General features: G+C 26.6%; 1 protein-coding gene across 4 annotated transcripts in view; it reads right to left on the minus strand.

The window, feature by feature from the left end:
• Positions 1-25,674, minus strand: part of LOC132928071 (calcium/calmodulin-dependent protein kinase type 1) — a 346,565-nt gene that overhangs the window by 35,069 nt on the left and 285,822 nt on the right. For all 4 annotated transcript variants that reach the window (XM_060992636.1, XM_060992635.1, XM_060992638.1 and 1 more), the window contains 3 exons: positions 23,987-24,061; positions 19,620-19,758; positions 15,310-15,433 (listed from right to left, as the gene is read on the minus strand). In XM_060992636.1, coding sequence (XP_060848619.1) covers positions 15,310-15,433; positions 19,620-19,758; positions 23,987-24,061 — 338 coding nt within the window. The remainder of the gene's footprint in view (positions 1-15,309; positions 15,434-19,619; positions 19,759-23,986; positions 24,062-25,674) is intronic.

Consider the following 25,674-nt stretch of genomic DNA (forward strand, 5'->3'; position numbering starts at 1 on the left):
AAATTAAATATTATTGTTTTTGATTTAAAAAATTAAATTACTATATACCGATCCCTCCACTTTTCGTTGTACAAAATGTATGTACGCGCAACTGGGTATGAGGATTAGAGTAGGTTAAGTTAAAACACGGATAAGGTATATCGTGTGTTCTGTGACAAAAGAATCGTTCTATAAATAATATTATTCAATCGAAAATGTATTGAATTTATTTTTGTAAGCCATCTGAATCAAATGTTTCACCCCTTTATGGCGCCTGCACTGAAGACTGATGACTGATGAACGTGCGTTCATCAGGAATACAATATTTACGCTTTATATGCACGTAGTGAGCGCATTTGGCGTCAAATTATTATTCGAGACGAATGTGTGTTGGAAATGTCATGCTATGGTATTACATTTTCATGTGACAAAACGGCCTTATGAAAAATTGGCCCTAACGGTGATACAGTATATCTAATATATATATTTTTTAACATCAGTAACAAATCCATACATCATTGATGACCGACATTTTATGTGGTTTGAATTTCAAATTGTTTACAGCGAAATCACGTTAATATCATTTTCCCCTCAAAAATACACTATAGGAATAATATGATCGTGTTTTATAGAATCAATTCAATTTTTTTTTTAAATTAATACAGGAAAATATTCTATTGTCCACATTAAATTTCGTTTTTCGATATTTTAATCTAAAATTGCATAATAAATCTTAAAAAAGACAATTTTAAATTTCTTTTTACAAATTGTTTTTATACCATTATTTGAAAAAAAAAAATAAAAAAAAATAGAGTTCAGTGCGGGCTGTGTAGAAATTTTTCTTTCAGATAAAACAAAATAGTTATTAATCAAGGTATGAGAGTTTTTCTTGTGAGCTCATTTTTGTTAATAAAATACACCGTACCACTTCCCTCCTAAACAGGCATATGTCAGTAGTTTAGTGGAAAACCATTATTAGTAAGGTGTTAGTAAAAATATGAAATATTATTTATGAATTTTATTGAAAATGTAGATAAACAGCACTGGGCCCATTAAAAAAAAAAAGTAAGTGCTAATTTAAAGACTGGATATTAAGTCAAAATTCATTTAAGGTTAATAAAATATTAATGGCGTTGGATCGTTAAATCGATGGTTCGGCCGAGGCATCGAGTTTCGTGTATAGAGCTGCTGATACCTACAATAATATAAGCCACTTCTCCGGGTCGTGTGCTTATTTAATTATAACGCCGGGCTGTTCACCACAAACTCTACGTCACCCTAATCCCCTGACTCATTTCTCAAAATATCACGATTCAGAGCGTCGGAAAATTTGTTTTTATTCGGGAACATTTATATTGAAATTTAGGGCAGGGTGGTTAGTATTTAAATTGATGTGCAATATTGTTATAAAGTTACACAAAAAAAAATTCTTCTTGCAGTGTATACAGATTCAATGAGTTTAAAATGTAATTCCATTTGGTCAAGTACACATTTTCAGGCAATATTTTTTTTCGTCGTATTCAAATAATAAAAAAATAAGTGGCAAAGCAATGGGTGTATGAGAAATATGCATCTCGAATTCTCGATAGAATTTGGTCGACAACTATGCTTTGAAAAAGAACATTGGTTTTTTAAACATGACGTATAATAGTTACACTGTGTGTACCGTATATTTATAATTAATGCATAGTTAAATAGAAATTTCTCATTGCATAAAAAATATGTATTAAGATTATAATATATTACGATTATTATATGCATGGAAGTTCTTTGTGTCGAACAATTAAAAAGCTTGCTGTAAAACAGGAAAGGTCCACTTTTTTCGAAAATGCATTTTTATACAGAATAAAACAAAGAAAAAAATCATTACAAGTGGGCACAACAACGAGACTAGTCCGTTATATATATAAATATAGTTTTTAAAGTGAATGGATTTGGTTGATTTTTTTTAGCGCAAAAATCAGATAAGATGCAAATAATGATCACATTTTTACATAATGTACTCGTATATTATATTTTTGGATTTTTTTTAAATAATATAATATGTTATTTCACAAGGGACAAGAAAATAATAATTCTGGAAAAAAATCAGATAAATCTACGTTGGGTCAAGTTAATTATATTTTGCCAAAATTCATAAAATAGAATATACATAAATCAACAGTGTTAATACACGTTCAGCATCTTTTTTATAGAATTTAAAATTGTAGATTAGTAGTTTTTAAAAAAAAAATGTCAAAACAATAAAATTATTTTTTGATCATTCTAAAAAACAGTTATAATAGTGTTTTGCCAGAAATTCGAAAGGATATAGCAAAATTTATATTTTTGTTTATTTTTTACAAGTTTATAAGTAACGATTGTGAAAAACATTTAGGTAGAACTTGTAATTTTTTCTACCAGCCTATAAATGATTTTTAATCTATCAGGCCGAACGGAAAATCTATTACCCAATACATAAAACACAAATAATAACTACTTAAGAATGCACACATTTTACCACGTCCAGCGTATTTAAACATTAATAACGTATTACTGTTTGTTTACCGCCGAGGAAAAATATTTGGTCTGCACCAATAACAATATTGACCGAGTCGTAGACGTACAACAATAAGGCGTGACAATCCGTCCAGCCGTCGTTTCACGCATCATAAGTGAGCCTTGACCTTATCTTCAGAGCATTGAAGTTCTAATTTTTCAAATTCACTATTAATGGTGGTGGGGAGATAGCTACACCATCGCTTTAATCGAAATTATCAATTTTTGTTTTATACATATACCATTTATTTACTTATGAATTAATGTTTAATCAAGAAAAGTTAAAAAATACGTACTAAGTTATAACAAAATATCGAAATTAATTTTGAAAAAATTTTTTCGTAATTTTAATTTAATTCTTTTAGATTACTGAGAAAAATACGAGGAATTTTTAATTTTGAACCTCCTACCCCCCTCTCAAAGAACTAATTTGATAAAATTTCACTTACCAGGAACAACCGTGATAGTGTTTATTGAGAAATATTTTTTAGTATAATAAGCGTATTATAATAAAAAATAATAAAAAACTGGGCAAGTCGCTGTATAGCAATAATTATTTAGTGTACTTCTATATTGAGTACAATAGTATATTACTGTAAAGAATGTTTTAAATTTTAATTAAATATATATATATATAATGAAAAACTATTCAAATTCGTTAATATTTAATTTGAGATGTATTATTATTATATACATGTAAAAAGAGGGGAAAGAAGGTAACTGTTCTGCTGTTCAGCAGGAGTCGAATATATTTCGTCGTTTAGTAGGTACTGTAATAGATGTTTTAAATTACAATTTAATGATAAATTAGTTTTATACGACGAAAAACGATTCTGAGTGAAGACGGTATAAATTGTTAGTAACAAAGGTTACCAAAATAATTGTTTTGGTAATAACGTTTACTTATTGTTTTTAGATTTTACCAATTAATTTAAAAAGTACTAAGAACTTTCAATTTTGATTTGCCAAAAGCAGCAAATAGATCCAATTTTCTACAAGAAATCTCAATTTAAGTTGTTAATCTAAGTAATTTTTGTATTAAAAAAAATGACGAGACTCAAAAATAAAAAAATATACGTCGTTCTAAAATCGATTCATTCATCGCATAAAATCAATTCCTTGTGGAAAATCTTAACCATTAAGTTGTGATGAAAAAATTAAATCGCGTTAACATTTTTTAAAAAGTATAAAAACGTTTATCAAAACCACATAAACTATAGTAGATTTAATATGCCACCATGTATCATATATTATAATATAATATAGGGTGTAACTGAAATAACAAAATATTATAATAATATGTAACTATATACGAAGTAATATGATATATACATAATTTTTTTTTTAATACTCGTAACACAATAAACAATTATCAGCGAATAAAACAGCATTAAACATTAATTAATTAATTAATTATAATAAAAGTGTTTACATATAACACAGTTGGTTAATTACACATTCTGTCAGCCGGTTCAGTCGCACATACGTATAACGACGACGTTCTGCATATACGTATATGACCGCGTGTGTATTTTATGATGTCTATAATAGTATTGTGCGCTAACGCAATGTTACGTAAAGTTTTGAATTATTGTTTACGCGAAATCGCGTCCTGACCTATACCTACCAGTATAGTACCTATATATACAGGCGTTCGTATTTAATTAATTTAATTAAATCCTGTTGAGTCGTGCGCGCACGTATACGGTCTATCTACGGTAATGTATATGTATATGTGCGCGTGTTACGCGTATCGCGCGCGCGCACACGGCGGCGGCGGTGCATTGTGGGTAAGCACTACAGCTGTGTTGTAATGGGTATATACGTAGAATAATATTCTATAATATTGTATATATACGTAGTACGACCGAGTAAACATTTGAGTTTCGGTTTTCATAACATCGTATATTATGCTAATAACCGCAGTCGCACATAATATATATATAGGTATACCACTACGTACATATAATATGTTATGTCGGCATACCGGCTTCCTAGTTTCTATACCCACCGGCATAGCTCCGAGTCACTGCAGCTGGCGACAAATGCGCGTTTTTAAACATTTTATAATTTATAATATATTATACTAGCTGTATAAGAACCTGACGACGCGCGGGGTAAAAAAAAACTCAGTTCACAGGCAAATCTGGGTCGGTTCACTTGCCTCGCTTCGCTTTAAAATTCGACCGAGATAGGTAACGGAGTTCAATTTAATCTCTAAATTTTTCCGATATCTCTAAAAGAAAAACATCTGAAATGTCAAAATCTGTCGAGTATTTTTTAAGTATATATAAGCTACTAACGAGTATTCGAGTATTTCTAAATATGCTCGTTAGTATATAAAATACACGGTTTTACTAGTTAATATATATGTATAATACCTGCAGTTAGGTTTTCGCTAATGTATATAATTTATAGTCATCGTTAGGTAATAGGTAGATAACCGGAGCTGGAGTAGATAACACCAGTGACGTTCTAGATGAAAATATTTGTCTTCGAAAGGCATCCGAATCCAAATTGGTCAAGGGTTTTTCTAATACACATATCAACAAAAGTGCAACACAAAATGATATATATGCTTAAAAAAAAGATATTTTGTAACTTTAAATGCCATCCAAAAAGTTCGTGTACCTACCGATAAATAAATTGTAATTTGTAAAAATAATGATAATTTAATAATTGTAATAATAATAACTTAATAATTCTAATAGATTGACGTTGTACAAATCGGAATTGACTTTTTTTAAATGAATAATATTATATTTGATTCAAAAATAGTTTTAAATACAAGTAAACCGTTATTGTTAATTTATAAAATATTTAGTTAGTATGTAGAGTAACTAGTTGAAGTATGTATTTATAGATTCATTCAATACTTTAGGTAACTGAAAGTACCCGTAATTTTATAAAATAACTAGTTTCTTTATTTCGTACATTAACATATTCATTTTTAGTCGTATATATAAATGAACCTTTGTTTCTTTGTTCTATACCTATATAATCCGAAAATACCAGACTGTTTACAATACAAGTTATACTAAGAATATATCACGAAGAATTTTCGAGTAGAATAAAAAAATGATATGAAAATTACGAACTCAGCGGAAACGAAGTAATCTAAAAAATTAGTAAATCATTATTTGACACATATAATTAGCTAAATGAAATTAATTTCCTACAAAACTGTACACGGGACACGGGACACGGGTAGTATAATATTCAGCTAGTAGATTATTTATAAAAGCCTTTTTTTTTTTTATAACTAATGGCAACCTAGAGCAACCTATATCGGTTGAAAAACTAATCTATAAACACTCAAAATTTGATACCAATTGGATAAGTGGTTTCGAAGGTTGGCGAATACTATTAACCAATGTACCATCGTTTTTATATAGAATAAAGAAGGAAAAAGTTCGTTTTTTATTATATAATAAAAACGATAAAATTCTAGAATATTACCCGAATAATAATTGCGTATGCGTGCGTCTGTACATTTTTATTTTTATCAAAAGTGGCTATAGTAGACAAAAAAACATCTGTTCTAGCAATTAACACATTTTTGATAAAAAGAGTGGTTTCTAAAAAAAAAAATATTTTTTCATTATAAATACCGTAATAAATCTAAATTCAAATAAGTATCTTAAAACATGATTATCGAGGATGCTAGGAAATTTAAATAATTTTAATACAACTATATATGAGTAAGTACCTAAAAGTTCTTCTATATAGCCTCAATTTATTAATTTTTTTTACTTGTTATGATGCGTTTGTTTTTAATTTCAATTGTAACCCGATGATAGCCGATATATATACCGATATGGCGATATTGTTGGTTGCTAATACATTTTAATAATACTCCTGGCTGTAAAAACTTTTATTTTATATATATACATAAAAAACAACACTTTGATCACTTTGTTGATGCTTATCTATTTTTAAGAAACAGAGATCTGTTATTTTTCGCAAATTTTTTTATATATAAATATCTCGTCCTAATTTTTATTCTAATTATGTCGGAAAAACTACTTTTGCTGGAAATTGATTATGTACTATAATAATATCATGCCTAACAACTTTAAATAAAACATTAATATATAGTTGAATACACATCTTAACAATTTTAAAAATAATGTGTTTAGATCAACAAAATTAAAGTGTTTTAAAGTACACACATTTTAATTGGGGATGAAAATAAATGTAAATATTTACCGAAACAATTTGAAGGGGCTAATTTAAATTTTTTGACAGGAAGCCCTGAAATTTACTCCTATGCATACGGTATAAAAAGATTAAGAAATGTCAGAAATGCCGTAGGTTTTTTTGAATTCATAGTACCTAAAAGATAAGTATATTTTTTATGAGTGAAAAATTGTCGGTCTGGGACCATGTGATTACAGCTGTGACTTGGAATAAAAATTCACTCCATATAAAAAGGAAGAGATGTGAATATTAACTGTTTTGTTCGCTTTCCGAATTTAATTCTTTGGCCTTGTGCGCTGATTCGTATAATTTTACGCAGTACTATATTATTGTCATATTTTTATTTCAGCTATTTGTTAGATAGCTTTTGTTTTTTCGTTTTGACAGTTTCATATGCATAATATTATTATTGCATAGTATAATTACATTGAGTCCATCGTCGTCGCAGTTGGATATGATATTTAGTGTCGTGTACCACTCTAGCTTTTAAATAAATTAGCTGTAATTCAATTTATTTACGTTCATCTTCGTCTCCTTCTTTTTTTTTTACTTTTCGAGAAAACTCGTATGTAGACGTCAAGACGTGCAGCGTCATTACACGTACCTACTATTATAATAAATAGCTGGACAACGCGAGACTAGCGTTAGTGAAATTTATCGCCTCATAATACTCTAACTATATTATATTACTTGGACTTGTTCGTAGATAATAATAATATGCCCAACACTGTAATGTCGTAAACACTGAATTATATGGTATATATATATATATATTATCTTGATGGGATTTTATTCGTTTACTTATTTCGTAAGTTACTGCGTTGGAAAAAAAAATATGAACATTTTGGTAACTTCAAAAAGGGCTATAGAGTCGGTTAATAAATATATTATCAATCGTTTTAAATTAAAACTATATAAACATTTTTAGTATTGAAATACGCGTATTGAAAATATATAAGTTATAATTGAAGTGCTGTAATCACTGTAATTAGTTTGATGTTATTGATTGCTCTAAAAAGTCGTATAAATAGATAAAACAAAAAAAAAATATAAAAATGATTCAAAAATGATTAAAAATTGTATAATATATATAATACATATTAAAATTATGAAAAAGAATTAGAAATTTAATGTGTGTTTTTTTTAATGTTAAATGTCGGAAAATTCGTAGAAAGGAAAACAAATTTAAAAACGTTAAAAATGAATGTCCCATAAAACAATCTGTAATAGTACTTAATAATTTAAATTTTCCTTGATAGAAGGACTAACCTAAGCTTTTAGCTTTTAATCATTTTTTTAACGTATAACCTTTAGTGTAAATATGACAATAATTTAATTTAAACTATTAAATTATTGAAAATAAATTGAAACAAAATATGATTGAAATATAAGTTATCGTATATCATATAATTGAATAAAGCCAAAAAAAAAAAACTGATTTAAGTTGTAAATTAATCTTTATTATTATTTGCTTCGCCAAAAGGATACTAAACAGTGGTATGTGCAAAAGGGCAAAAATACTTATAAATTTGTATCTTGAAAATCTGTAGTTAGTTGCCAATTAAATGAATGTGTTAAAATGGTGTTCTTCAAACAACCAAACGCATATGATAGATAAGTGCTTTTTTTAAATTTAAAATTATTTATATTACATACTCTGTTAAAGTATGTGGAACAATAAGAGAATGTGGTGTACAAGAAAACACATAAAACTAATAAACGACATTGTTCTCAGAGTAATTATAGGAATTTCCATTGGAGAGAATTCGAAAATAATATTATAATAATCGTAAATTGGAAACAAATTATATGCGGACGTAGAGTTGCTGAGAGAGAATCAATTAAAATTGTCGAATTCGATTAAAAGTTTCATGCAGAAGTTGGCGTCACGGCACACGTCCAACTTTGTCACGAAAAACGCTTTATACTGATCCCCCTTCCCAGCAATATAACCGAGTGGAAAAGTCGTCGTACAACTTACAATTTTCACAAAGACGCATAGCGTTTGGGAGTATTAATGTATTATCACTGAAACGAATATAACATATTAAATAAATTCCAATCATTCCCTATAGGGTTTCCCGAAAATACAGTTCAAAGGCACAAAAAAACTTACCGATTTATGGGTAAAATATTGATTATATTTTACCATTGCAAGTGTGACAACCTTTTATCAATATCGTTATATTTAACTACGAATAACAGGCATTTATGGTGCTGCAGGTATAAGTAATAACACACGGTCCACGGAAAACTTAAAAAAAAAACACTATTTTAAGTAATAATGTTTTTTTTACCCGTTGTACTTGACGTGTTTTGTGAAAGAATGTATACAATGATATATATATAAATCTATATAATTATATAGTATATAATGTATTATACTAATAAATAATATTGATAATGAAAAATTGGAGTTTTTTTCATACAAAAAACTGGTAATTGACAAAAATTCATTTTTTCTTTACTATGACAAGTGAATTTTATTATACCTTCTTGATGTACACAAGAATAAAATATTATGGTTTTCGCGCGGTGCTGTGATTCAATTAAAATAAAAATGTTATCATTGTTTATGTTTTTAAAATGTATTGATTTTTTTTATAATTTCAGTACATTAATTATAATTTTTTGTTAATAATATCTTTTATTATATTTTTCATTTTAAATAATTAATACAATAAGTTTTACTATTCAAATAATAAATAGATTCTGAGTTGAGTGAAGAATGGATTTATTTAACAATGATATATGTAATTTAATTTAATTTTTATGTTTGAAGACACTTTTAATAGTAAAAAATACTCTAATCAACAACTTTGAGGGAGGTTTTTGCTAGCGAATTAGATCTAGTTTTTACTTTTAACGTTAAAAGTAAAAAATTTACAATAATTTCAAAATAATACAAAATATACAAATTTTTTTTTTAAATTTTAATATTATTATTAAAATAATAATTGTTTGGTCTTGGCCACCAAAAACGTATATTATCTTTGTTCAGAATCGTTTTTCATCTTATGCATTGGTTCATTATAGAATACCAATTATTTAACACATCTATTACAGTGACCTAATCAATAACGAGATACAATATCGACACCTATATACCCATAACCCACAACACAGCAGTTACCGATTCGAAAGCAATACACTATGTAATACGTATACGATACAAACTTATTAACGTAAAAAATTTACCGTTAAAATAATTAAAATTGTAATATCAGATATTATTAAAAATATTTTTTTTTTTTTTAAATACCCAAAATGACACACTTAATGTTTTTCCTTTTTTTTTTATCGAAATTGTGACATTAGGACTTAAATTTAGATAAATAATATTTTTAACATTTTATTGTTTTTTATGTATTTTATTTGAGAGATTTAATTTTAAGTATTTAACATTTCTAAGATAATTACGGGTTGATTGTAGTTCAGTTTTATATACTAGATACTAATAATTTCAGCTTTTCGTAAAATTCGATGTATTTAGCTTATAATTATTGTCTCGAGTGAGAATTTCTTTTCATAAATTAAAAATTAGTACTTAGTCTTTATTAATAAGCGTGAACTAAGTTAAGATAAAATGTTGTAATTAATAAAAAGAATAAAAAAAGAAAATAAGTAAAAAACAAATATTGTACATTTCTTGAAACGAATATTTATTTAAAAAATAATTAATTCATATTATACACGATTTCGAGACCTATAATTATTATTCTATATCACGTTGGTTAGAACCAAATCAAGGAAGGTTTGTGATCACAGTTTTCGAGCAATAGAATTTCGAAGTGTATTATAATAAAATATTGTAATTTAATATACGAGTAGTTTGCGATTTATATTTTTCTCTCGTACCTAACTGTGATTCTGAATTGGGAAGGCTAGAGCTGTTTCAAAAGATATAATTATAGTATTTTTTTTCTTCCGTAATAAAATAAATAAAGTTTGAATATATTTGTGTAGATTTACTAATAAGAATTAGCAAAATCAAAGACTGGTGTATTAGAATATTATAGTATTGGTCGGTTGTAGAGAAGATCAATGATAATAATTATTATTATTACAATATTATAGCTGATAAACTTATAAACGGCTATTATCTGATGTATTGCATCTAAATCTAAATACTTTAGAACGAATATATATTATTTAGTATAAGCTCAAATACATATGCGGTAGCCAGAAATTTATCACACGAAAATGGTGGAAATAATATAGATATGATTTTGTGTTTTGAAATTAAAAGGCTTAAAAAAATATGTATAACTGTTAGTTGTTGGATGTTTGTGTATAGCAAACATTTTGTGTTTAATATTATTGTGATTTCAAACATAACCAATAGTTACATATTTTATGTATTCGACATTTTATTAAAAAAAATTAACATATGTAAATAAAAATGTTAATGGTTTTTATTTTTATGGCTTTTAAATTTACAGGTCACGATACATTTACTATAAATATCTACTACTCGTATATTTGTGGCTATAAGCGTTTTTCTGATGATACATAACTGATGAAAATTTTTGTAAGATAAAAAGTAATTAATTATTGATCTAAATTATAACTGGACTTGGATATTTAAATATTCGATGCAGTATGATTACAAAAACGATTCTAGACCTAAGGTTTTTAAATGATATGAAAAACCTAAGTGGGATATAAAATGTAAATAAAAAGAAAAATTGTTATTAATCAAAAGATAAAAAATAATTAATTCAACAACATTTAAAATATGAAAAATCACCTATTAATATTACAGTTATAGTATATTTTTATTTCATTTGTATAATGATATTTATAATTATTCTATTTTAAATAATTTGATATAATTATAAGTTTATTTTAAATCATTATTCGTTATATATCCAATTATGTTACAATAATATTCAATTTTTATTTTTCCTTATTAACCGATTTCGTTAAGATTTATTTTTCATTTTTTCTGTTATAAGTTTTGATGTTTTGAAGCACTGTAATAAACCTGATCACCATTTTCTCTTATTTTAATAGCCTATGTTTGTATAACCCTGTATTTTTAACTTTCGAATATACGTCGAAGAATAATACAATAATAATTCTTTTGCAGACCATACTACACATACAACGTTGTTGGAGTTTCATTAGAAAAACACAAAATACCATTGTACGAGTATCCTGTCTAAAATACGATCGACCGTGAAAAAACGTAGCGAATATTTCTTTTTATACTAAACTAAAAAATATGTTGGGTGATGTGCGGGATAAGACAGTTTTATAATATATTGAATCTGTAACGTTCACTATTTTATAATATTATCGAGGCACGATTGCGAATAACATTTTTGTTTTGACTTTTTTACCTCTATAGAATAAAAAGGTTGTGATTTGACCTAAAATGAAAAATAGATCAAAATGGTTATAAAGAATATAAACTTGACGTGCGGTTTTATGGTTTTGAGCAAATAACTCGTCAGCGTCATAATCAGCTTTAGTCGGTATCTTTTATCTTGAATCCGTCAGTGTTTTTTTTTTTACATTTAGAGCGTTTTATAAATATTTTAATGAAATTTTTCAAGTTAAGTGTAATATATTATAATAAGCTAGGGATCTTCAAAAAACTAAAAATAAACTGACAAATTCGCTTTACTGTATGGTTGTTTTTGAGTATATCATGTCAATTGTCACTGAGTAAGTCCCCGTAAAGGATGTGGGTTGAATTAAAAATTCCAAGATATAATTTATTACATATTTGCATACGAAAAACTATTCTGAGATGATATGCTTAAACAACTAATATTACTATTATAGTAATCCAGAAGATTAAATTACTTTTTTCCAAAAACACTCTATTTACATTTTACATATAATAATAATTCCTAACATAAAATACTATTGCTATTATTAAAATGTAAGTCAATTTACGACATGCAGTAGATAAATTGTTACTTGTAACTTTAAAAATAGTTTTCTTATTACAAAACTTACGTAATTAAATTTAAAATATAAGTTAAAAGTTGAAACAAAAATATGCGCTACATACACAATATGCAATATATGTTAAATTAAATTGTATGTTATTTTAATAAGAAAAAATTAAAATGTGAATATTTTATATCATGATTTAAATAGCTTATTCTAATAATAATAAATATAAATACATTCCTTACTTATAAAAATAATAATTTTTATTCGATTCATTTAAATATCCAACACGGCGTCGTGGATAGGCTATTTAGGCACATCACGGTTGTGGTTAAATTTATTCCGATACCTCATAGTGTTGTAATATTATTATATGAGAATAATAAACAATTTATAATATAATAAATCTACATGCCTGGCCCGATTATCATCATTATATTTTACCAAACTGCACGTAACTATGATTATTAATATTATCTACAAGCTAATAATAAATTACGCCTATAACATTTAGTAAAATATGTATTGCAATTTTTTTAATTCTTTAATACGGACGTCGTTCAGATAATACATTTTTTTCCTAAATCGTCCATTTTGTTGGACTTATTTAAAAATAAATCTCGAGATAAAGATGACGGATAATATTTTGTTATATAGTTTTATTGTTGTATGGGTTTCTTTTTTAATCTAACTCTAAATACAGTGATTTTTGTCAAAATATTTATTATTTCACAACAATAATATTTATAACGCGTAAAACTAAAAGCAACACTTTTTTAACGTCAAATATCTTTGTGTATGAGTTTATATTACCGTTTGTATGTGGATATTACAAAATGTTATTTTGTCCACATGCAAAAACGAAATACGGCAAAGTTTTCGAATTCCGAGATTCAACAAAGGTTTACGTTCGAGTAATGAAAAATCAAACGTTTGGCGGGGAGAAAACAATCACATATAAAATATTGTCGTATGGCTCACGTATTTCATTCTTAGAAAATAAAATGGAACTAGGCCCACGCCCGCTTTGAAAGTTTTCTATGAACAACTCAGAGTCAAAGAAAAATAAAACGATTTATTGAAAAGAATTTTATGCAGTAAACAATTTATATATAAATAAACGACAACAACAGCACTCGGATGATGCGGAATAAATGCGTGTTAGACGGTGGCGAGTGGGGTGAATTATGGAGAAATTCTTTGACGATTAATCGATCGACAATAATGTAAAAGAATAGTATACATCTAATGCATAACTCGTAATTACAGAAATAAAGCTATTTTTTTTTATAAATTAAAATTAAGCATAATTACAAATTTGTGCCAAAAATTCGTAAAAAATGAGGGAGGTATGCTGAGGAGGTAATAATTTAATGAAAAAGTATTTAAATATACATTTAAAAAAATACTTAAAAAACTTAGTTCACGTTAGATATTCGAAATAGTTGTATCGGGGATCAAAATATGTCAAAGTAAAAGTTTTTGGCAATAAATATTTTGATAATATTATTTTAAAATGTAGAGCAGTAAAATTTAATATTAAAATAGTACTTTTTTTTTTATATATTTTGTATTTTTAAATTTAAAATCATAAAATAAGTATTTCAAATATATTTACATACTTATATTTTTACAGAGCGTATGTTAAATATAGTTAACAGGTATTATGGAAAAATATGGAATAATCCTTTAATAAAACAATGGATAAATAATTAACTAATAAATTTCAAATCATTATGCTGAAAAATTCGACAATTTTATTTTAGTCGTCACATTATTTTTGCGTATAAGAAATATATTATTATAAATACAGACATTCCCCATAATATTTTGGGTAAAAAGTAGAAGATGATTTTTTACACATCAAAATTAGTATTTTTATATTTATAATACGAAACAACCGAATCTGATCGTTATTAATTTTTAATTTTGAGATAATCGCACATGCCGAAATATTTGACGAGCGGTCGGCGCCGCCCACATTGCAATTTCCAAAATTCAAAAGAAATTTATTGCCGCGTCGGTTCAAATACCGTTCTTGAAAATATTAAAAAGCGTACATTCTTCGCATGGTCGTGGAGTGGTATTTTATTTTAGTTTTAAACCTGAAGATTGCGATTAATCATAGTGTATGAAAAATTAATTCGAACAGAGTTCGTCAGTCCTTTAAATTAGACGTATAACACTGCGCATCTATTGTTGTGAGTCTTGGAAGCGTTGAGCTCTTATCATACATATTAAGAACGAACAAAATTTGAACAATAATTAAGTCCAGAAAATATATTTGTGAGTATTTTTGTCGACAGGTTTACAATAATTTAAATACGCGCTAAACATAATAGTTATATCATTAAAAATCAATACAAAGACGAAAAATTGGGAGTATTGTTTATACTATTAAAAACAAAATAATGGTAGTTTTGGGATGACACTCGAGAAATTATATATAAATCATAACGTAGTGGTTGTGTTAACTCAATCGTTGGCTATATCTACTTAAAACTGCATAATTAGGTAATAACGAGCATCGAATAAATACGTTTTTCCTTTAAATATATTTCGAGTTATATAACGACCATGGGTATTACACGGGCTGAAGAGGGTGGAAGGGTATGGTAGAATTGGTTCAATATATTATAAGATGCGTCAAAATATGGGTTAGAAAAAAGATTTATCTGTACATACCGACATATCCGGGAGTTCCGCAAGCAGTCGCCATTACACCAGAATCTTCTATCTTAGACAATCCGAAATCACTTATCATAATTTTGCTGTCGTCGTCTGTGCTGTAGTACAATAAGTTTTCTGGCTGTAAAAATAAAGTAAAAAATAAATTGATGTTTTACATCTGAAATAATTAATCACTGCTATGCAGGTAAAATGTGAAAATGCATTACTCTCGTTAATGCGTTTTATTTATAATTAAATGTTAGTCAAATTGAATGTAAAAATATTAACAGTAAAAGAAATCAAATATAATACTTTGCATACAGTTGATTCACATGAACTTACAACAAAATAGACTTTATTTTATTATGTATCAACTAAAATCAAGTGCACAACTATTTAATAAATATTCTGATAAATGTTCAACGGTATATCTACATACTAATCTAGATCTGCGGTTTTTAATTTGTGTTCATAATCAATATTTGCTATCCCGAAAATGCGATCAATCCGCTTAAAGTTCGTGGGTGGTTGCTAATTTACAAAGTCTTTGAAATCTTTTGTTTTTTTTTTGTTCATCAAATAATGCATTTTAGTGGTATAGTAAAAGTCAGTCTTAGTTAAAAGTCGGTTTTTAATTAAGTTTCTCAAAAGAAAACCAACAAATGCAGAATTTTTCAAGAGATGTTAAAAAGGAAATAAATTAAGCATGAATAAAATTAGCGTTAACGGAGTCGATCGGTTTTAATCTTTGACAAACAAAATAAAAATAAAAGCGAACCTTATAAGATATTATAAGATATTATAAGATATTAAAACAACTATTTATGATAAAATTAATTATAGTAGTGTAAATATTTAAAAAAAAATATTCATAAAGATTGATGTCAAAGGGAATTTACTATGACATTTAATTATAACATTTCAGGGATTTATAAAACATATTATAAAAGGTATTGTTGGTAGAAAAAAAGCAAACAGTTTATCCGACCTTTTTATTTTTTAAATTGCCATCTACAAATTTGAAGCGTCATTTCAGCGATAGAAAATATGCGATTGTCCTTCGAATGGGTCAAATGGATATTATTTATGTTATATACATGCATTAAAATGTTGTACAGATATTTAATGGCCATCAGTTACTTGCACACTTAATTTCAATACGAATCAGTGTAAATCTTCATGCTAAACTTTTCATTTGAATAGTTTAAAACATTGTATTCGGTTGGCGTAATCAGACCAGTACCAAAATGTTTCGTCTGGAGGCTCCTAAATCATCATAACACGGTATGAAAAAAAAAAATATATTCACAGAGATTTTATCTTTAACTTTGAAATGTTAGACAATTTTACTAACCAACGTCATAATGAACTTATGATACAGGTGTTAATTTAACTTATGTCTGCAGTATGAAAATAATAATACTCTGCAGACAAATATATTAGCTGTATACAACACTAAACAACGAATACATCGTAAAGAAAATATTGAGGAATTAATAATTATTAGCCATGGACAATACATAATAATTTAGGTATATATACGTTATAATTATGTTCACCGTTCCACACTGATATACCACTTCGATAAGCTTTGTAATAAAGAGTTCCTACGAAAAAATTGGGATATTTTTATTATTTAAGACGGCGGTTCCCAGATTTTTTAGTTGTACTGGCTACAAATTTCGAAAATAAATCTTTTATGGTATTTTGTGTCACCAATAGGTACGTATGGAATTTGCGCAAACTACAACCTTAAAAAGTGTCGCAAATTATTAAAATTAATTTTTAGATTTGGCGCAAATTACATACGTTCACTAATAGCACACCTATATACTTATATATATATACATATATAAAACAATTGTTTAAAAAAAAAAACTTCATTGAATTTAATTACAAGTTAAACGATTCAATGAGATTCTTGACATTGCTTGTCCTCTACGAGAGAGTCATTATCTAGATTAAAAATGAATAGTTTATTGCATTAATTGTATACTACATATATTATGGTCTCATGTTAGCCGCGGCCCATAGGTTGAGAATCGCTGATTTAAGGTAACTAAAAACATAGCCAATAATATAATTTTACAAACAACATAAACCGAGAGCAACACAATTTTTCGCCATTGTAATAGTTATTTATTGAAATAATTATTGTTATTTACGTGTGACCGCAACAAAAAAATTGTCGAGCTAATTTTTCTGCAGTTATTTAATATATATGTATATAATATTTAACTTTGCACATCATTATTACTGTAAATTTATTTTATTTTACTCACGAAATTGTTTCAACATCCTATCTTTTATTACTTATATGATCCAACACACCTGTTCGTAGGAATCTGATCTACACTCAGTGAACGGGGTTTTAAATATCGATAGTGTTTTAATTTTGTAATTTGTAGTTTTTAAATAACATTTAATTAAGATTGCATTTATTTAATATCTTTAAGACAACTGATAGACGGGTAATCTAACATCTTGGATGGTTATACGATTCTTAAACGGGTTTACTCAATAAACCATTATTTTTGTAATTAATAATAGTTCATCATAACACAACACGTTTACGTGTTTTCAAAAACGTGCCAAATTGTTATTTTATTTCAAAAAAGTTTTCAATTTCATTTTATTGTTATATACAAAATACAAGCTGAAAAGTGTGTGACGCGATAAAATTAAAATGTTTTATTCAGTAAAATTTAATTAAAGTTGGGTAGTTAAACTATGCGGGGCGTCATTATTTCTGGTTTTTCTTTCCAGGATTGTGAGCACGATGAATGCCGACATAGGCTAGACATTTTAACATTTCAACGGGAAGTTTTCCAAAAAAAAGCACATTTATTTACCATCACTGTTGTATTGGCTCTTATCCCAGTATTTACTTATTTAGCTTATTATTCCTATAGCCATCTTGGATGATAATATCGACGCTGATTTTCGATTTGGTCAAACGCATGAAGTTCTGGGTGAATATTATGTGGTCATGACAGTAAAGATGAGAACTTAATCATTTTTATTTTTCCACTATTTTATTATACGAGTATGTCCGATGATTAATGACTTTACCGTGAATTTCCATTCCATGAAGATTATATTTCAATAAATGATGAAAATAAATATAAATAATTTGGATAAAATATAAGTTAGACGCTTGGAATTTTACAATTCAACTTATTGATATTATTTGAACAAAGTTAGCTACGCACTTTTTTTGAACTTAAATTCCTATCTATAAAATAAACTATTTTAGATTTTAAATAATTCAATATTTAGTCTAAAATCTTTATACCACCTATAATTGCGAAAAATTAAAAATTAAAAAAAAACCTTCACTGTTAGTATAGCGGTAAAATAATCACGCATTTTATGTAAATTTTAAGATTTTTAGAAAATGTTAATTTTGAAATTCCGAAGAAATAACATAACTCGAATTAAACGAAATCGTGATTTTATGATTTTTAATTAATTTTTCGTTAGTTTTACCTTTTACCTTATTCGGTTATCTAAAAAGTTAAAAATTCTTAAAATTACGTTTCACCAGGACTCACTATAATAATATTATGTACAATGTAATGTTATTAGAAAATAGGTATACATGTACCGATTGGAGAGCAGAAAATTTTAATAAAATAAATATTATTCATGAGAAACAAATATTTTACCGAATGATTTAAATACATTTTATTGCAGGTATGCATTACGCCAGAAGTACATGAAGGAGAAATAGTAAATTTCTCATGCACTTTTAATTTAACCTTTGACAGGCAAGGCCGGTCACCCATGACCAAAATTATTTTTAAAGTACTATCTTCACAATAAAATATTATTGATAATCAGTTCTCCATTCCCTCTTAACCTTTTTTTATTTAAAACAAATAGCTAGGTACTTAATTTTTTTTATTACCAAAATATATAAATTAAATACTCTTTTTGTACATAAATATTTGTATTATTGATATCTGTGTAAGAATGTTTCTAAGGTCAAATATGAAATAAACAAAACTTTTTAAATAGTTGTAAAAATAAATAAAAAATACTTGGGTCACCCGTGACCAGCCTTGTCTCTTTCTGTAAGATTATAGCCATGCCTTTCAAAGAAAAATCAAAAAATATAAATCTGATTGATATAATCTAATTTATAGTATTGCACCTATTGGACAATAATAATAATATGATTAATTTAAGTAACAACACCTATAACACCGAAATAATAATATGTTATATTATTGTTTATAAATGTACTTAGTTTTTTTGGTTTGATTATTTGTCCATGTTATTTCTTAAACCGGCCGTTGAACTATTATTTTATGATGACTCACCTTAAGATCTCTGTGCACGACACCCTGTTCGTGCATGTAATCCACAGCTCCTAGTACCTGGCGGATCAAATGGGCAGCATCCTTTTCGGTGTATGAACCCTTCTGCACGATGCGGTCGAACAACTCGCCTCCAGTCACCCTGTGAAGGCACAACAATATTCAGCTAGTATTCAGTAGTATTTTAATATGATTATACCTAATGTGTTTGGGATGAAAAAGTTTAGCCTATGATAAATAGATTTTAATAAATCGTGAAATCTGATTTGATCATCAGGGTGTACATATTATTATATTACGGGTGTTTTAACTGGATACCTAGCTCATTACTTGTTATTAGTGAGAAATTGAAAATTTGTAACTTGATTACGGGAAACATCGACACGAATTTGAAAGTAAGAGACGATATTCACACCTAATAGCCTCTACAAACCACGGCATGATAATATACAATTTGAAAAAAAAATGCAATTTAAGATTAAAAAAAACAAACCTCCAATGTAACGCGTTAATTTTAGATAAGAAATTTCAGAATCAACAAGATACAAAAACCCATAATGTTCTGATGTTATATTATCCTTTAGATAGATAAGAGTTAATAAATTATATTGCGTAGCGGTCGAGTCCTCTTAAATGTCTTGATGTTTGACAAATGGTCGGAATAAGATTAACATTTTAATCGATACAAAAAGTATCTACACGGTAGTTAAAGTTAAAGTGTTTGGCAAAACTTGGATAGGTGTGAAATTATAAAAACAATTAAACATTATCGTGAAAAGGCGCACACTGCAGTAATGGCAGAATGAAGTTTGCGATTGCCGACGGAACAAATTTATAATTAAGTCGAGAAAAACGATAAATTGTGATAAATTGTATTTAAACTCGTAGCGGTAACCTACAAAAAATGTAAAATTAAACCACGAACCTACTTGTAAATTATTATGACCGTTAAATTATATCTTTATCCGTAAATTGATCACGCGTTAATGTGTCATAAAAGTCTTAAATATTGCTCATAATATTATTTAAAATATTTTGGAGTTTTGTTATTCTCTCGCTTTGTTTGGTAATTTAATACTAATATGAATATAAATGTATTTGGTTGATATTTGTGTATTTAAAAATAAGGAGGTATGATATTTACATTTGTTTTTAAATTCGCATTATACAATTTTCTAATTTTAAATCAAATCACAATAGGTATTTGTATATTATGTTATGCAATTCTGGTCTTAAGGATCACAGTTCACAGTAAATAATTTAGGTGAATTGTTTCAACGTTTCGAAAATTGACAAACTACCAAAATTGTTAATAGTAAGACAATGTCTCGCGATATATTATGATATAATAAAGAACAAACGGTAATAAAAAGATAATTTTTGTATGGCACAATGTTATTGTTTGTACTAATTACAATCATCCAGAGAAGAGAACGAACAAAAAGTTCTGGTTGTTAAATTGTTTTAATAAAAAATCATAAAAATTGATAGGTAATTTTTTTTTAAATGTTAAAAACAAAAATAAAGTTCAATACTATACGTATGATATACTAGGTATACTATACAATACTATAATATATAACTATAATGACAGTTTTTTCTGCATCAATGCACTTTCATTATAGTAAATATTGTACACAAAATCAGAGCACTGGCCGTAATTGCACATCAATGTAGAATAGAATAGGTCATCGTTTTATGGAACGCTAACTCGATTGAAAACATAATTACGTTGTCTGCCTGTAATATTATTATCCGCTTAACTTTGTGGTCTTATTTGGTTTTGATTGAGTAATACGATAGTAGTAAGTGAAAAAATTATATTATATATTATTTTCCATTGAGAATAATTTCATAACTATAAGATTCACTAATAAGGGCAAATGTTCTCCTCTTATCAGGATTTTTTTTCTTATACTTTAATTTGGGCCTTAGTACGAAACATATGTATTTAATATGGTTAGTATAATACATACATGTCATACAAGCGGACCTCGGCTCATTTTTTGCGGCCTGCGGCTACCAATATTAATGGACAAAAAAAAATAATAGTAAAATATTAATTTCGTAGCACAATTATCTTAGATTCTTAGAGAATTTTTAAATGTTAATGTTAATTGTTATTAATTTAGTTAAATACCTGATGCTGTGTTTGTAAACGTAATTAATAAAATTGAAAAATTAGTAAAAAATATTTTTTTTTCGTTAAATTGTTATGTGTGGCCTGCGTAGTAAACTATTTAATATATTTGGCCCACTCGATACTTTGAGTTTAATATATATATATATAAATGGTTAGGTTAGATTACAATGAAATATATTTTGAAATAATATATTTATTCATAAATGGTCTTGCAGTCAACAGCAGATTAAAATAATAGTGTTAAGATGTAAAATTTAAATTTTTTTCCGTAAATTTAATTATATTTGGTAATTTAACCAAAAGGACATTCACACGAAAATCTTTCACTTTAAAAATAATTATTTCAAAAATGTATGACTATGATTGTATATTTCGAAATATATATTTCTGTTTATGTGTATATAGAATATTTTTAACTTTATGGACTGATTTGATTCTTATTTCTAGCTAGTCTAAATACGAATAAGAAAAGGTAAAATAAAAAAGTCAAATTTATGTGTTAGAAACATGTTACAGTGTGAAAATCACTTGGTCATGATGTATTTCGATTGTTACGGAGATAAAACAAATCTATTTAGATTTGTGATATCCTTAAAACTTCGTTTTATATTAAATGTTATATTATTATGCTATCAATATTATCTTTGGAAGTCATTAAATTTGAGGGGTTTGGGTAATAAAAATTGATCTGTAAAAAAACGTCGATATATTTATCAGCCTTATATATAATATATTTATAATAATAGTTTATTATTATTATTATAATTATTATCATAGCTTTTATTTTTATTATTTTATTAGTCATAATTTCTAGCATGGTTGGTAGATAAGATAATCATAGATTATAGTTTTCCAAGTTTCAATTTATGTTATTTTTTTTTTTCATCTCAAACGACTATTTTTTGGAAAAAAGTACAAACTATTATGTATTATTTTTTTTTTTGAATAAGATGGTCATAAAGTAATAGATAATAAGTAGATGTAGTCTAATGCAATCAAAAATATAGAAAAAAAGCATCTTCTTGCGACCAATCCATTAATTTTTTATTGGTTGCTCGCTATGCTACGTTGGCGACCACAGTATAAAACGAAATAATAAGAATAAATTAAAGTTATAAGAGAGGAATGCGAATAAACGAGCAGACGGTGATAAAATATAATAACGAAATAGACGAAGACATCTGAACAATTTAATTGTCATACAAATGAAGCTCTCTTTTGGGATTAGTTACGTACATAAAAACGACCAACACAAAAAAGGATTTTAATGAAATTTTTTTATATTAATTTGCAAAATGAATAACAAAAAATGTAATAAAGTATGACGAGCGGCTAATGATATTGTATGCCAAATACGTTTTAATACGAAATAATCACTATGATAATAATAATAATATGATTGAGTCAGAACAAGAAAATAGTAAAAGTAATAATAATAACTAATTGTTTTTCCACTAAATATTGGACATTTGTGACCAGATCTTTAAAACCTTAATTTGAATGTCTTATATTATTATACGTAAAATGTATAATATATAATACTATTTTATTAATATATGTAAATAATTGAATATAAAATTAATATTAGGTAAGCAATAATTAACACTGTGAACGGTTTTTTTTTTCATAAATGTTTGCAGTAGTACTTTTTATGATATTTTGTTTATTTGGTTATCTATTATTTTCACTTTAAAAATCAATCTTAGGCGTTTGAATACTGTTAACTTACTATAGCTATAACTGATACTTTATATTTGTAATTTAAGTTATCAAACTCAAAATTCTAACTAAAAATATAAAATATTGAAAACTTGAATTGAAGCAAAACCTGTTAAGCATAAATTACTTCAGCACAGGCTACAGTTAGATTTTTGATATTTTATACATGTACCTATTGTACAATAACTTAAATTTAAACACGATTGTAAAATAACTGTAATATTAAAAAGACAACTAGAGTCATACTTTGTTCAAAGGTCAAAAATTTGATTTTTACAGTATCAATAAGATATTTTGAAACATACGATGTTATAATAAATTAATTAATCAAAATTAATTTGAAAACCAGTTTTATATACAAAACGGTTTTACCCAAAATTATTATTTTAAACAATTTTGTATTTATATTGGTATATTGAATCATGGTTAATGAGTTTGTAACGATTATTTTAGTTTATTACTGGCGTCGACTTAAGAAAAAAAATAATTGAAATATATTATTACTCACAGTTCCATGATGAGATACACCTTGGACTTGTCTTCGAACGTTTCCAACAATTGCACGATGTTTGGATGAGTGAGCCTGCAAAAAAATAAAATACAAATATGTTAGATCAATCGTATATCATGGTCACCGCCGTTGTTTGTGCCATTGACGACAATGACGTATCAGTCGACTTATTATTTTATATAATCGATGATGCGAGTGGGATCTTATAAAATGATATATCAAACTTATACAAAGCGTTATCGTGACACGAGAGTCAGTTCAAGGCGTGTTCAGATATGTCAAATGGGGGAAGAAGGGATTCAGTTCAGCTTCTCAAGTCGGAAAGCGAGCTTTGCTATTACAAGTTATATAAAATGTAATACTGACAATACTGTACAATAACAACAGTATGATATATAGAAATAAATATATAATAAAAACGAACAATCGCAATTCAAAAATACAATCATTTTAACAACATAACAAGCCGAAACCGATAAATATGTATTTCATAATCCGTATGTAATGTATTCGAACTTTGTGGTGAATAAAATGAAAGCACATTCCTAAGTAAATACGTGTTGGTTGTAGATCCATCGTGCGTTCGTTAAACGTGTACGGAAAACACAGTCGATGAATTTTAGATATTATTGGAAATGATAAAATAAAAAATTGCGAAAATTGATTATTAATCAGACTATGTGTTAGGTTAGATTTTATATAAATATATCTGTACATAAGTAGGCTTGGATTGCCATTATTTCTATAATATCTTTTAATAATAATAATAATAAAAATCATCAGACTTATAAAATAATATTTGATGGTTAATATTAATAATAATTAATAAACAATGATAAAAAATCACTTGAACCTCTCTTAAACAAAATATTTTTTCTTTTTTTAAGAAGTTGTGTTATAGTTTTTATAACAGTAAATTGAGTATATTCAAATATAAGCATTGGCAATATTTCTGTAGGTATATATATATAAAAAAAACAATTTTTGTTAAAATCTTAAATGGATATTAATTGTATGATGGTATTTAATAATACTAAGATGTAGTAGAAGTCACAATACGCCACTTCATTTTATAATTAGGTACATGAATTAATTATTATGCTTAATATGCTAATTAATAATATTCATTTTTTAATGTTTGAAAGAAACAGAAAAATGTGTACTCTGTAATCAATTATATCTTTTGGTGTTCAGTTCAAGTTTGAAAGTCAAACCTAATAATAAAAAAATTAAAAAAAAAAAAAAATTGAATACGAAATGTTTCTGGTTTTTGTTTAAAACTTTTTTTGTGTCTTATCGTCTATTTTATTGACGAAATATATAACTGAATTGTATGCTTGTTTACTTATGTTTTAAAATGCAGAGTTCAATGTTCATTCTAAATTGTATTAAGTAATTGTTATTTTTAATTTTAATATTACAAAAATCAAATTAAAACCATAATAATATTCCAAACAGCGATTATTTCTTGTGTATAATTTCGTTATATTTCTAAAGAAATAATGTTAAATATTATTATTTATAAAATCGAGTGCGATCGTGCGGATTTAAGATAATATCGTAATTTATTGCAAACAGTATTATCATTAATGCAATCAAATAGAGCTGTATAGTCGTACGGTTTTTAACGCAGTTATATTTATATAAAATATAAAATCGAAGTGTTCGATATCGCGAGGGTCAAG

The sequence above is a fragment of the Rhopalosiphum padi genome, chromosome 3, assembly GCF_020882245.1.
Source record: "Rhopalosiphum padi isolate XX-2018 chromosome 3, ASM2088224v1, whole genome shotgun sequence".
Taxonomy (NCBI): Eukaryota; Metazoa; Arthropoda; class Insecta; order Hemiptera; family Aphididae; genus Rhopalosiphum; species Rhopalosiphum padi.